General features: G+C 38.1%; 1 protein-coding gene across 1 annotated transcript in view; it reads left to right on the top strand.

Moving 5' to 3' along the window:
- The window catches only part of CEP112 (centrosomal protein 112), a 1,492,843-nt gene that overhangs the window by 869,690 nt on the left and 607,722 nt on the right, over positions 1–15,431 (top strand). The window contains exon 22 of the mRNA XM_053707805.1: positions 52–234. Within this exon, the coding sequence (XP_053563780.1) occupies positions 52–234 (183 nt within the window). The remainder of the gene's footprint in view (positions 1–51; positions 235–15,431) is intronic.

Below are 15,431 nucleotides of genomic sequence, written 5' to 3'. Positions count from 1 at the left end.
TGGTGACAAGGATGTTCAACTGATGAACTATACTCTCCATTGTCCAATCAGATAGTAGAGCTCAAGCTGGAGTATGAACAGGAGAAGACATACCTTTTCCAGCAACACAATACAGAGAAAGAAGGAATAATCAAGGACCACGAACAGGAAATCGATAGACTGGAGAAGCAGCTCAGGAGTGCCATGTCGGAGCATGAGAAGAAGACTCAGGCATGGAGACAGCAAGATGCGCAGGTAACCAATAACATCATATTTCATGCCAATGGTAGTTGCCAACTCACATAGCCAATACTTTGCCAAATAAGTAACGCTATACATTGTTGGTCCCGACCAATTTAGAGGAGGTTAATGTGCATGTTCATGAACAAATACATATATTCATTTTTTGTGTTAATCAATAATGCGAAGCATACACAGCCGCAGACATCTGACGTTAAACTCTTCTTTCCTCCTCATTTTTTTTTGGGGGGGACATAATGCATCAGCTTCTCATCTCCTTTCTGTACTGTGCCTGAAATATCAAATAGGAAAAACCACAGGTAGCCAGATTAAGAGTCCCATGGTGCCTTGGATACTCGGCCTCATTTTCTTTTATGATGGATTCGCTTGGTGGGGGGCAATACAGTGCCCACTTTCCCTCTACAAAACCATCTGCCTTTCCATCCTGACCCTGAAATTAATGTGAAATATCAGTCTTTTTTGTGTTCTATTCTTCTCCGCCTACCTCATAGGACTCTGCAGGTAACTAAAGCGCTGGACTGTAATATATCTATACCATTAGTTTTTACTCCATTTTGCATTAGTCAACCCATTGTGTGAGTCAAATATTCCACCTTGACTTACCCTGTAGATTTAAAACATGGCTGATACAGGTTTTATTTTTCTTACACGCATACCCCTCCCAGCATCCATATGTAAGAGCCCTGTTGGAAGTCATTTTTAGAAAATAACCCCCAGCTGTGATACTGTTCGATTTTTCAGACATAATGATAATATACACTGTCAGCAGTGAAAATAACCTTTATTAGTTTAAAAGAAGAAAATACCTCACACACTCCATTTTTTTTTAAAAAAAAAGGATTTAATTTTTTTTTATAAAATCCTTATTGACACTACTAAGTAGAGGCCTGTAGGAAATATATTGTACAACGCTACATAAATAAAAATTATGGATCTGTTTTAGCTATACATAAAGCCTATGATTTGAAATAGCCAATGCCTATGCAGATTACATCAGCGAACTAGAGACATATGTTTCTACAACTTGCCTTATTTTTTGTGAGCCACTATAGCCATATTACAATCTAGTAAATGTAAAAATGTCAACAGCTCACCGTAGTCAAATCCATTTTCTTGTGTTAATAAAAAAAATAGTTTAATTACATTTTTCAAACTGCAATATTGTCATCTAGAATGGCTTAGCTAAATTTGATGAATTCCTATTCATTAAAGATTAGATAATTGTCCATTTTCAGCCTCATTTGAGTAGGCAGTCAGGATACTAATATGTCACCAGCATGGTGGCTTTTGAATAGCTACGCATTATGCTCCACACCAGTTAGAGCCTCAACACATGTATTTTAAGTTACTAATAATCTTTTCAAGACCTTCAGTGTATGGCCATTTCCAACAAATTGTATCCTTGTGCCTGTTTAAAAGATGTATAAGCAAAACTTATCAGTCATAGCAAATATTAAACGTATGTTTTAACATGGAGCACTAGCGAATTTCAGATAATGACTTAGTGGTCAACCTTGTGTTATTGTTTTATTGATATATCACAAGACAATGTTGTGACCCTAGAAAAAAAATACAAAATCCCTAAAGGCTGCTGCCACTCATAAACATACTCAGAATAGTTCTAAATCCATTGCTTGTCTATACGGGCTACATAGATATTTGTGAATCAAAAATATAGTTCTATAAAAATCTAGTCCATCCATCAACATATCTTATGGTTAAAAGGTAATTGTTTGTATATAATATAAGAGGGTTTTTTAACCAACATAAGGTAGGAGCAAGAATGGTCGCTCATCAATTCCTGGTTGTTAGGTTGATGGTATTTGAATTATAAATAGAGAATCTTAATTTTGATTTCCATTTTATATTTATTCTTAATAGTGTTGTTTGAATTTTTTAGTGTTGTAACCATTTTTTAATCCATGATATATTGACAGCATCTGCAATACATATTTACGTGTTATTGATGCAATGTATATGTTTTTACAGATGGGTAAACAAAGTGACTTGTCGTTTAAGAAAGTTGGTCAAATTGTCGGCCTGTTGAAGGCAAAAAGCATGTCGCAGTACAAGACTGCTGAAATTGTAGGTGTATCACTGCATTCTGTAAAGAATATTAAGAAACAAATCCCTCACTTCTACCCAACACTTCTAGTTCTCTCCCTTGGACAGGCAGTCCCTCTCTTCTACCCAACACTTCTAGTTCTCTCCCTTGGAGAGCCTAGTCCCTCTCTTTAACCCAGCACTTTCAGTTATTTTGCTTGGAGGGGTGAGTCCCTCTCTTCTACCAAACACTTTTCAGTCCTCTTCCTTGGAGTGGCAGTCCCTCCCTTCTACACAGTACTTCTCTCCCTTGACGCCAGTCAATTTTTTCTACCCAACACTTTCTGTTCTCTCCCTTGTAGGGGCCAACTTCTTCCTTCTACCCAACACTTCCAGTTCTTTCCCTTGGGGGTGGGGGTGGCAGGGACAGTCCCTTTCTTCTACCTAACACTTCCAGTTGTCTCCCTTGAAGGGGTAGTCTTTCTCTTCTGCCCAACACTTCCTGATCTCTCCCTTAGACAGTCCTCTCTTCCAACAATTCTTACAGTTCTTTCCATTTTCTGGTAATACTTTGTGTTTTCATATAGAATACATATATGAGTCTATAAATATATGTATCTCCTTTAAAACACAGACATTTGGTTATATATTGGTGAATAACTGTAAAATATGCCAATATGTATGTTTTTGAATGTCTAAATGCCACTGTTTAGTTGCTTTGAATGATGGGAAGCAGTGGTGTTTTGACTTAGTCTATATTCCTGTTTCTATTATATTCTGCACTATTCAGGTCCCTGCTTTTACAATAGACAATGATTATATTTGTTGTATTTATTGCTGTTAAATGGCATACCTTTGTCTACAGGACACGCACCCATTTAATAGTGAAGATAATGCTACATTTTGATTTAATTTCAATCGTCTAGATTACGAGTTTTGCGTTAAGAGTCTTGCAGGTTTAGAGGCACCGCATACTTCTTTGGCCTTACCGCAAACCGACTTACGTAAACTTCGTAAACCCTTTTTTCTTTGGGACTTCCATAGCGGTGGTATTACGAGTCTGTCCTGGGAGGCTAAAAAGTGAGCGGTTCACCCTCTACCTCCAAGATCCGTAACGCATTCTAAAGTCAGTAGTTATGAGTTTTACACTACAACGCTGTAGCATAAAACTCATAACTAAAGTGCTAAAAAGTACACTAACACCCATAAACTACCTAGTAACCCCTAAACCGAGGCCCTCCCGCATCACAAACACTATAATAAAATTTTAACCCCTAATCTGCCACTCCGTACATCGCCGCCACTAGGATAAACATATTAACCTCTAAACCGCCGCACTCCCGCCTCGCAAACACTTGTTAAATATTATTAACCCCTAATCTGCCACCCCTAACATCGCCGACACCTACATTATACTTATTAACCCCTAATCTGCCGTCCCCAAAGTGGCCGCCACTATATTAAATGTATTAACCCCTAAATCTAAGTCTAAACCTAACACCCCCTAACTTAAATATAATTTAAATAAATCTAAAGAAAATTACTATCATTAACTAAATTATTCCTACAAAAATAAATACTTACCAATAAAATAAACCCTAAGCTAGCTACAATATAACTAATAGTTACATTGTAGCTAGCTTAGGGTTTATTTTTATTTTACAGGCAAGTTTGTATTTATTTTAACTAGGTAGAATAGTTATTAAATAGTTATTAACTATTTAGTAACTACCTAGTTAAAATAAATACAAATTGAACTGTAAAATAAAACCTAACCTAAGTTACACTAACACCTAACACTACACTACAATTAAATAAATTAAATTAAATTAGCTAAATCACAAAAAATACAAAGACTAAATTACAGAAAATAAAAAACAAATTACAGATCTTTAAACTAATTACACCTAATCTAATAGCCCTATCAAAATAAAAAAAAGCTTCCCCAAAATAAAAAAAAAACCCTAGCCTAAACTAAACTATCAATAGCCCTTAAAAGAGCCTTTTTGCGGGGCATTGCCCCAAAGTAATCAGCTCTTTTACCTGTAAAAAAATATATAAACAACCCCCCCAACAGTAAAACCCACCAACCACACAACCAACCCCCCAAATAAAATACTAACTAAAAAAACCTAAGCTCCCCATTGCCCTGAAAAGTACATTTGGATGGGCATTGCCCTTAAAAGGGCATTTAGCTCTATTGCAGCCCAAAGCCCTAACCTAAAAAATAAACCCACCCAATACACCCTTAATAAAACCTAACACTAACCCCCTTAAGATCGACTTACTGTTCTGAAGACCGGACATCCATCCTCAAGGAAGTGGCAGAATTCTTCATCCAACCGGGCCTAAGTCCTCAACGAAGCCGGCAGAAGTCTTCATCCAAGCCAGATGAAGTGGTCCTCCAGACGGGCAGAATTCTTCATCCAGACGGCATCTTCTATCTTCATCCATCCGACGCGGAGTGGGTCCATCTTCAAGACATCCGACATGGAGCATCCTCTTCATCCGGAGTCTTCTTACTGAATGAAGGTTCCTTTAAATGACGTCATCCAAGATGGCGTCCCTTAGATTCCGATTGGCTGATAGAATTCTATCAGCCAATCGGAATTAAGGTAGAAAAAATCATATTGGCTGATGCAATCCACTTCTCCTGCCTTGGATGATTACGTCTCCCGGCTTTGTTGAGGACTTCGGCCCGGTTGGATGAAGACTTCTGCCACTTCCTTGAGGATGGATGTCCGGTCTTCAGAACAGTATGTCGATCTTCAGGGGATTAGTGTTAGGTTTTTTTAAGGGTGTATTGGGTGTTTTTTTTTTTTTTTTTTAGGTTAGGGCTTTGGGCTGCAATAAAGCTAAATGCCCTTTTAAGGGCAATGCCCATCCAAATGCCCTTTTCAGGGCAATGGGGAGCTTAGGTTTTTTTAGTTAGTATTTTATTTGGGGGCATTTAGCTCTATTGCAGCCCAAAGCCCTAACCTAAAAAATAAACCCACCCAATACACCCTTAAAAAAACCTAACACTAACCCTCTGAAGATCGACTTACTGTTCTGAAGACCGGACATCCATCCTCAAGGAAGCGGCAGAAGTCTTCATCCAACCGGGCCGAAGTCATCAACGAAGCCGAGAGAAGTCTTCATTCAAGCCGGGCGAAGTGGTCCTCCAGATGGGCAGAAGTCTTCATCCAGACGGCATCTTCTATGTTCATCCTTCCGACGCGGAGCGGGTCCATCTTCAAGACATGCGACGCGGAACATCCTCTTTATCCGGAGTCTTCTTACTGAATGAAGGTTGCTTTAAATGACGTCATCCAAGATGGCGTCCCTTAGATTCTGATTGGCTGATAGAATTCTATCTGGCTGATAGAATTCTATCAGCCAATCAGAATTAAGGTAGAAAAAATCCTGTTGGCTGATGCAATCAGCCAATAGGATTTTTTCTACCTTAATTCCGATTGGCTGATAGAATTCTATCAGCCAATCGTAATCTAAGGGACGCCATCTTGGATGACGTCATTTAAAGCAACCTTCATTCAGTAAGAAGACTCCGGATAAAGAGGATGCTCCGCATCGGATGTCTTGAAGATGAACCCGCTCCACATCGGATGGATGAAGATAGAAGATGCCCGTCTCGAGGACCACTTCTCCCGCCTTGGATGAATACTTCTCCCGGCTTCGTTGAGGACTTCGGCCCGGTTGGATGAAGACTTCTGCCGTTTCCTTGAGGATGGATGTCCCGTCTTCAGAACAGTAAATCGATCTTCAGGGGGTTAGTGTTAGGTTTTTTAAGGGTGTATTGGGTGGGTTTATTTTTTAGGTTAGGGCTTTGGGCAGCAATAGAGCTAAATACCCTTTTAAGGGCAATGCCCATCCAAATGCCCTTTTTGGAGAGCTTAGTTTTTTTTTAGCTAGTATTTTATTTGGGGGATTGAGCTCGCATTCTATTGGCTGATTGGTATTTTCTACCTTAATTCCGATTGGCTGATAGAATTCTATCAGCCAATCGGAATCTAAGGGACACCATCTTGGATAACGTCACTTAAAGGAACCGTCATTCAGTAAGAAGACTTTGTTTGAAGAGGATGCTCCGCGTCGGATGTCTTGAAGATGGTGCCGCTCTGCGTCGGATGGATGAAGATAGAAGATGCCGTCTGGATGAAGACTTCTGCCCCTCTGGAGGACCACTTCGCCCGGCTTGGATGAAGACTTCTCCCGGCTTCGTTGAAGACTTCTCCCGGCTTCGTTGAGGACTTCGGCCCGGTTGGATAAAGACTTCTACTGCTTCCTTGAGGGTGGATGTCCGGTCTTCAGAACAGTAAGTCGATCTTCAGGGGGTTAGTGTTAGGTTTTTATTTTTTAGATTAGGGCTTGGGCCACACAAGAGCTAACTGCCCTTTTTTTAGTTAGTATTTTATTTGGGGGGGGGGTTGGTTGTGTGGGTGGTGGGTTTTACTGTTGGTGGGGTTGTTTGTATTTTTTTTTTACAGGTAAAAGAGCTGATTACTTTGGGGCAATGCCCCGCAAAAGGCCCTTTTTAAGGGCTAATGATAGTTTAGTTTAGGTTAGGGTTTTTTTTTATTTTGGGGGGGCTTTTTTTATTTTGATAGGGCTATTAGATTAGGTGTAATTAGTTTAAATATCTTGTAATTTGTTTATTATTTTCTGTAATTTAGTCTTTGTATTTTTGTGATTTAGCTAATTTAATTTATTTAATTGTAGTGTAGTGTTAGGTGTTAGTGTAACTTAGGTTAGGTTTTATTTTACAGTTCAATTTGTATTTATTTTAACTAGGTAGTTATTAAATAGTTAATAACTAATTAATAACTATTCTACCTAGTTAAAATAAATACAAACTTGCCTGTAAAATAAAAATAAACCCTAAGCTAGCTACAATGTAACTATTAGTTATATTGTAGCTAGCTTAGGGTTTATTTTATTGGTAAGTATTTAGTTTTTTAGGAATAATTTAGTTAATGATAGTAATTTTCTTTAGATTTATTTAAATTATATTTAAGTTAGGGGGTGTTAGGGTTAGACTTAGGGTGGTGGGTTTTACTGTTGGTGGGGTTGTTTGTATTTTTTTTTTACAGGTAAAAGAGCTGATTACTTTGGGGCAATGCCCAGCAAAAGGCCCTTTTTAAGGGCTAATGATAGTTTAGTTTAGGTTAGGGTTTTTTTTTTATTTTGGGGGGGCTTTTTTTATTTTGATAGGGCTATTAGATTAGGTGTAATTAGTTTAAATATCTTGTAATTTGTTTATTATTTTGTGTAATTTAGTGTTTGTTTTTTTGTACTTTAGCTAATTTATTTAATTGTTGTTAATTTAGTTAATTTATTTAATTATAGTTTACTGTTAGGTGTTATTTTACAGGTACTTTTGTATTTATTTTAGCTAGGTAGTTATTAAATAGTTAACAACTATTTAATAACTTTTCTACCTAGTTAAAATAAATACAAACTTGCCTGTAAAACAAAAATAAACCCTAAGCTAGTTACAATGTAACTATTAGTTATATTGTAGCTAGCTTAGGGTTTATTTTATAGGTAAGTATTTAGTTTTAAATAGGAATAATGTAGTTAATGATAGTAATTTTATTTAGATTTATTTAAATTATATTTAAGTTAGGGGGTGTTAGGGTTAGGTTTAGGGGTTAATAAATTTAATATAGTGGCGGCGACATTGAGGGCGGCAGATTAGGGGTTAATAAGTGTAGGTAGGGTGCGGCGACATTGGGGGTGACAGATTAAGGGTTAATAAATATAATGTAGGTGGCGGCGATGTTGGGGGCAGCAGATTAGGTGTTAATAAGTATAATGTAGGTGGCAGCGGTGTCCGGAGCGGCAGATTATGGGTTAATAAGAATAATGTAGGTGTCAGTGATGTCGGGGGCGGCAGATTAGGGGTTAATAAGTGTACGATTAGGGGTGTTTAGACTCGGGGTTCATGTTAGGGTGTTAGGTCTAAACATAACTTTAGTTTCCCCATAGGAATCAATGGTGCTGCATTACTGAGATTTACGCTGCTTTTTGGCAGGTGTTAGATTTTTTCTCAGCCGGCTCTCCCCATTGATGTCTATGGGGAAATCGTGCATGAGCACGTACGACCAGCTCACCGCTGACTTAAGCAGCGCTGGTATTGAAGTGTGGTATGGAGCACAATTTTGCTCTATGCTCACTTCTTGCCTTTTAACGCCGGGTTTGTAAAAACCTGTAATACGAGCGCTGTATGTAAGTGAGAGAAAACTGCTCACTAGCACCGCATAGCTCCCAACGCAAAACTCGTAATCTGGCCAAATGTCTTTATTTTTTTAAATCAAGCTATGTTTTCTTTAGCCTTGTTCTTAAAAGAAACATACACTAATTATGGGTTGTATTCACGGAAGATAAGGATCAGCATCTCAGCGCCAGCCATGGATAAAGTTTCTTTAGGCCTTGCTTTATATTATGTACAAACTTCTAAACAAAATATTGCATTAGATTTGTATATCATAAGGTCAGTTGAAAGAGTTATTTTTAGTCAATTAGAAAGTTTTATTTGCGCTGTCAAAGTTCTGGTTCAAACTCCACTGCAACCTATCACAAGCCCATTCCCCTTTTTTATATTCTCATTTGCTTTACTGACTATGCTATTTTGGTAGTGGGTGAAGCCTGTAAATCTGTAGCTTTTTTTTTTATTTATCCTTGTATTCCTTTTTTTTCTGGCAAAAAGCTTTATTCTTAAAATCCTAATCCATTGAGACAGAACTGGAAAATATCTCACGGTGTTATTTTGTTGTTGTTTGATTTACCCTGGATCAACAAAAGGAAATCTTGATTGTGATGACGGTGGATTTCTTGTGCTTATTTTTTTTAACCTTAATACTATACCGCCATGAATATTTTCTGTACTTTGCCTGTTTGAAGATCTAATATGGAATGTAATAAAGTTTCTCAAAGCTACACAGCTAAAAACAAAAAATAAATTCAACAAGATAAAAAGGATTTGCTAAATTCAATTCAAAAATTGATTTTGGGGTCTTGCTTTAAAAGTAATCTCATTCTGTCTAAGTACAGGATTCTCACTAATGAGCATTTGCTTTAAACTCTTTCTTTGGTCCTGAAGATATGCAGTAGCTGTTTAATTATTTCTGGTTTTAACTTATTAAAAGAGTAATGCTTTTAAAAAATGATTAAAAAAAAGAAAGTTAACCCTGGATACATCACCAGCCTCTAATTTTCCTTGACTGAGTGAAATCAAACGCAAATTCTGAAATATGCTAAAGCTGTAAATTTGCTTAAAACAGTATAACTAAATTAGGCCTCCCAGAAATTGCAAGGTCAATCTACTCTAATTGTTGTGCTCTTAAAAAAAAACCATGTAATTTAATTTTAAAACTTTCTTGTGTTTAAGTTTTTGGAGGCTTTGTTATAGTATGAAAGCTGATTACTGATGTAATCATCTTGTATCATTTCCAAATGTTATTTAAGGTCATAATGTCTGATAAATGAGATATCTAGTGAAACTGAACTACTGAAAGTAATTACTCATCTTCTTTGGACCATAACAACAAACCATCATATTTCAGCTTTCTTGATCATTTCTGTGATATAAAATGTAGCCCTGTTCCTCAAGTTGCTTTAAAGTCCACAATATCCCTAGTTCATTTAATCTATGTTAGATTAAATGAACATTGTACTGTGCAATTTTCTCCCCTTCAATGTGTTTCCAGCAATCCATTTCACTAGTAAAGAGTGAATTCAATTGTTTGCAAATAGTTTTTTAACTTTATTTTGTCAATTGAAATAACTTTTAGCCTGCTGAAACCACAACGTGTGCTGACCATTTGAATTCAGCTCTATTCTCTGTATAAAAGCTATAAAAACAGGAAATAATAGAACAAATCAACCTACCAATGGGGAGTATGGCCGTGAGATAGAGTCATAGATAGCATTTCAGTACCCAACTATTAGATTTTAAGTATAGCGAGGTAACACAAACAAATCATTTAAATGGGCAAGTCCTTGAGAACACTAGGTTATGGTTTTTAAATACAAATAAAAACATGAAGGAAAATATAGAGTTCATGTTGGTATTTGATGAGGTTAGTTATTTGGGAGATACTGGCATGCTTCATAATGTATGATAAGGGCACTATCAGATTCCTTTAAGCTACCTGTTACCTACCACTGGACATTTTAGACATGAGTGAAATTTAGTAGCCTTAGCACTGCTTTATAAGCATGTCTATTTTTTGTTCATTGACTTAGGGCCTGATGATCAAAGATTCTCCTGCTTGGAGAGAAATTGTAGTGCAGATTTCACAGGGGTTGAACTCACTGAATGCTCAAAGAAAAAGGGCGGAACTCTCCAGCATTGTAAAATCTCTCTCATTCCTGTATCTGAAGGAGAGACAAGCCCAGTGCATGATATGAGAGTTTTGTTACACTTACACTCTGTGCTTTGTATTTCATATTACTTTAGATTTACATTTCAGATTTAAGGTTTACACTTTCTATTTTATATTTTAATACATTTTAATTTAGATCCAGCAGTGATTTTACAAATTCTGGTTGTGTTTTGAAAGTTTCTGTTTTACTTTAACAAATTAGAATTAGACTTTATATTTCTGTGTATCTTTTACAACTTACATTGCACTTTATATTGTAAAACAGCTTCACAAAGTGTGAGGGGACAGGAGAGTTCCCTTTGCTGAACAGGTGAGTTTCCGGGGTATGTCTGAAGCTTTCTTACAAGTCTTGTGAAATACTGTAAGCATTTTAAACAAACTGGTTTCACTGAATAATCTTGCCAACAGGCGACGTTTGCTCAAAATTAACAATACAATTATTAAATTGACAGAGAAATAATATATACTAAACTATAGGCAAAACTAAGTTAAATTGTATTGAAAACATTTCAGTTTAATTTGTATTTGCTGCAAACTGAGTCTTTATATCAGCTCCATGTGTTCTCCTGTTTACTTCTCCCTCCCCTGTGAAATTCTGTATCACAGAGAGCTTCATTACTTTCTAGGGAAGGCAACTCTCTGAGACTTCCAAGTTTCTTATAGAATTCAGTGAGTTCAGCCCCTGCAAAGTCTGCACTATAACTTTTCTCCAAACTAGAGAATCTTTGCTTTTCAGGCCATATAAAGTAAAGAGGCTCTTTTTTAGATACAAGAAATTCAAAGTGCAATGTAATTTATAAGAGATACACACACACACACACACACACACACATATATGTATGTATATATATATATATATATATATATATATACAAAGTATGAGTCTAATTTGTTAAAGCTACACAAACTGTGAAAGCATAATCGGAATTTGTAAAATCACACCCAAAATACATTGCTGTATACAAAATAAAATACAAAATAGAAAGTGCAAAGTTTAATTGAAATACAACTTAATCTGAAGTGTAAAGTAATATAAAATACAAAGCGCAAGGTGTAAAAGCAGCAGAACTCTGATGGCATGCATTGCTATATTGCACTGGGCTTGTCTCTCCTTCACATACAGAAATGCAGGGGACACCCCTTAGAGAAGTAGATCATTTTAGATCATCTCACCTGAGCGGAGAGCTTTAGATCATCAGGCTCTTAGAGTGAGAAGTGTATCAGACATACAGGAACTATAGTACCAATCTCATTTAATGCATATTGATAATATTACTAGATGTGGACTAGTAGTCTGTTTAGCATATTGCTGATAGTGAAATTAACCTGATGATCCTGATGGTGAAAATAACCATCAGTCACTGCATATTTGACTTTCAAAATAGCATCATGTATAAAGTGTTTGGTACAGACTTTTTAATGTCCTCTGCTATGTTGTGTTTTATAAATATAATACTAAAAAAAATTAAGGGAATTAAGAGGGGGCGAATATGTAAAAATTATTTTTAAGGCTTTATGGTGTTGGCTAAGAGTAGATATAAAAAGGGACACTAATTTAAAGTTTTTCTTTCATAATTCCAATAGAGTATACAATTTTAAACAACTTTCTAATTTATTTTGATAATCTATTTTTTCTTTGATTACTTGGTATCTTTTGTTGAAACATAGAGATATATGCTTGGGAGCCTACCCATTTCTGGAACATCATAGGGCAGCAGTTTTGCAAGAATGTTTTCTATTATTTCCTACCATGTAGTGCTACAGATACCTACCTGGGTATCTCTTCAACAAAGAATATCATGGGAACGAAGCAAATTTGGTAATAGAAGTAAATTATAAACTTTTTAAAAATAGTATGCTCTGTCTGAATCATAAAATATTTTGTTGGGGTTTCATATCCCTTTAACCTTTTATGATTCATACTAGTCCTAAAGCCCGTGTACACGGGCCAATTTTTTAGGTACCGCGGTTCCAACCCTTGCTCCCTCTCTCTCCCCCCTCTCTTTTGCGCTCTCTCTCTCTCCCCCCTCTTTTGAGTTCTCTCTCTCCCCCTTATTTTGCACTCTCCCCCCTCTTATGCTCTCTCTCCCCTTTTTTGCTCTCTCTCTCCCCTCTTGTGCTCTCTCTCCCACCTCTTTTGCTCTCTCTCTCCCACCTCTTTTGCTCTCTCTCCCCTCTTTTGCTCGCTCTCTCTCTTCCCCCCCTCATCTGCTCTCTCCCCCCTCTTGCTCTCTCTCGCCCTCTTTTGCTCTCTCCCCTATTTTGCTCTCTCCCCCCCCTCTTTTGCTCTCTCTCTCCCCCCCCTCTCTTGCTCTCTCTCTCCCCCTCTCTTGCTCTCTCTCTCCCCCCTCTTTTGCTCTCTCTCTCCCCCCTCTTTTGCTCTCTCTCTCCCCCCTCTTTTGCGCTCTCTCTCTCTCCCCCCCCTTTTGCGCTCTCTCTCTCCCCCCCCCCTCTCTTTTGCTCTCTCTCCCCCTCTCTTTTGTTCTCTCTCCCCCCTCTCTTTTGCTCTCTCTCCCCCCCTCTCTTTTGCTCTCTCTCCCCCCCTCTCTTTTGCTCTCTCTCCCCCCTCTCTTTTGCTCTCTCTCCCCCCTCTCTTTTGCTCTCTCTTCCCCTCTCTTTTGCTCTCTCTCTCCCCCTCTCTTTTGCTCTCTCTTCCCCTCTTTTGCTCTCTCTTCCCCTCTTTTGCGCTCTCTCCCCCTTCTCTTTTGCGCTCTCTCCTCCTCTCTTTTGTACTCTCTCTCCCCCTCTTTTGTGCACTCTCTCTCCCCCCTCTCTTTTAAACTCTTTTAAACTCTCTCCCCCCCCTCTCAGTCATTTAGACTGAGGTTTTAGGTGTGTGAGAGGTGTTTTTCTGTTCTACGCATCTAATAAGTTTTGAATAACTTTAAGTTTTTATGTGATTTATCTGTTACGTTCTAAAAGGAACTAGTTTATAATTTTAGTCCTTATTATTGGGACCTGGTTTTGTAGCTATGGACACAGAACAAGATTCTGCTATTGATAAATCTTTAGTTTGTTTGGAGGCTTTAATTGTTCTACCTATGTAATTTTGCTCCTGATGCTTATCGAAAACTTAAAAATTTAAAGACAAATTACTGCCTTCTGAGCCAAATGTCTCTCAGGATAATGCTGTTCATGATATGCCTCGGCTTTCTCCACAGACTTCCCAAGCTTTAATAGTTTCACATGCAGTGTCTTGCGTTTCCTATCAACCTCCTGGGGGTGTTTATTTGCCAGGGAATTTTGCTGCACAGATTACTTCTGCTGTATCTGCAGCTTTATCTGCTTTCTCTGCTACGGGTAAGTGTAAGAGAAAATCTAAAAATATTTCTGCTAGTAAGGTTTCTGACCCCACTAAATCTGCACTGGTCAACCTCTCCCAAATGTCTGATGACGAGGATACCTCAGTAGCTTCTGAGGGTGAGATCTCAGACTCTGACATATTAGAGGAAAATGCTGCAGAATCTGAAGAAGTTAATTTTAGATTTAAACTAGAACACCTCTGATTACTATTCAAGGAGGCTCTGGATACTTTGGACGACTCCGACTCTTCTGTCGATGTCAACCCTAAAAAATCTAGTAAGCTTAATAGAGTTTATGATGTTCCTTCATCCGTGGAAGTTTTTCCAGTTCCAGACCGTATGTCGGAAATTATAGCTCAGGAATGGGATAAACCTGGGATTCCCTTTTCCCCTCTACCTGTTTTTAAAAAAGATGTTTCCTGTGGCTGACTCCATTCGTGACTCGTGGCGCACTGTGCCTAAGGTAGAAGAAGCTATCTCTACTCTAGCTAAAAGAACTACTATTCCTATAGAAGATAGTTGTTCTTTCAAAGATCCCATGGATAAGAAGCTAGGAAGAGGTACATTCATCAGGGATTACAGTGGCAACCTGCTGCAAGTATTGCTACGGTTGTGGGAGCAGCATCTTATTGGTGCAATGCCTTGTTGATTTCAGAAGAGACTACTATAGAGGAGTTCCAAGATAGGATCAAGGCTCTTAAACTGGCCAATACTTTTATCTGTGATGCCAACATGCAAGTGATTAGACTGGGAGCCAAGATGTCTAGCTTCACTGTTCTAGCTCGGAGAGCTCTGTGGTTAAAATCTTGGTCGGCTGATGTAACTTCCATGTCCAAGCTTCTGTCTTTAGCTTATAAGGGTAAGACTTTATTTGGTTCTGGTCTGGCGGAGATCATTTCAGAGATTACAGGTTGGAAAGGGGTCTTTCCTCCCTCAGGACAAGAAAAATAGACCTAAGGTTCGCCAGAATTCTAATTTTCGTTCCTTTCGTAACTTCAAAGGTCGGAAGTCTTCCTCCTCTTCCAAGCCGGAGCAATCCAAGACCTCATAGAGGTCCAGTCAGCCTTGGAATAAGGGGAAGCAATCCAAGAAGCCTTCCACTGATTCCAAATCAGAATGAAGGGACTACCCCTGGTCCTCTCTTGGATCAGGTAGGGGGCAGACTTTCCCTTTTTTCGACACGCTTGGATACAAGATGTTCCAGACCCTTGGGCTGTGGACATAGTATCCTATGGGTACAGAAATGGATTCAAGATTTGTCCTCCCAGAGGCAGATTCATCCTCTCAAGATTATCTGCAGACCAAGTAAAGAGAAAGGCCTTCTTAAACTGTGTAAAAGACCTATCTTCCCTGGAAGTGATTGTTCCAGTTCCCGTAAGGGAACAGGGTCTAGGATTCTATTCAAATCTTTTTGTGGTTCCGAAAAAGGAGGGAACTTTCCGTCCCATTTTAGACCTAA

Source organism: Bombina bombina, chromosome 1, assembly GCF_027579735.1.
Source record: "Bombina bombina isolate aBomBom1 chromosome 1, aBomBom1.pri, whole genome shotgun sequence".
NCBI classification, from domain to species: Eukaryota; Metazoa; Chordata; class Amphibia; order Anura; family Bombinatoridae; genus Bombina; species Bombina bombina.
This window is presented reverse-complemented; position numbering and strand designations above follow the sequence as displayed.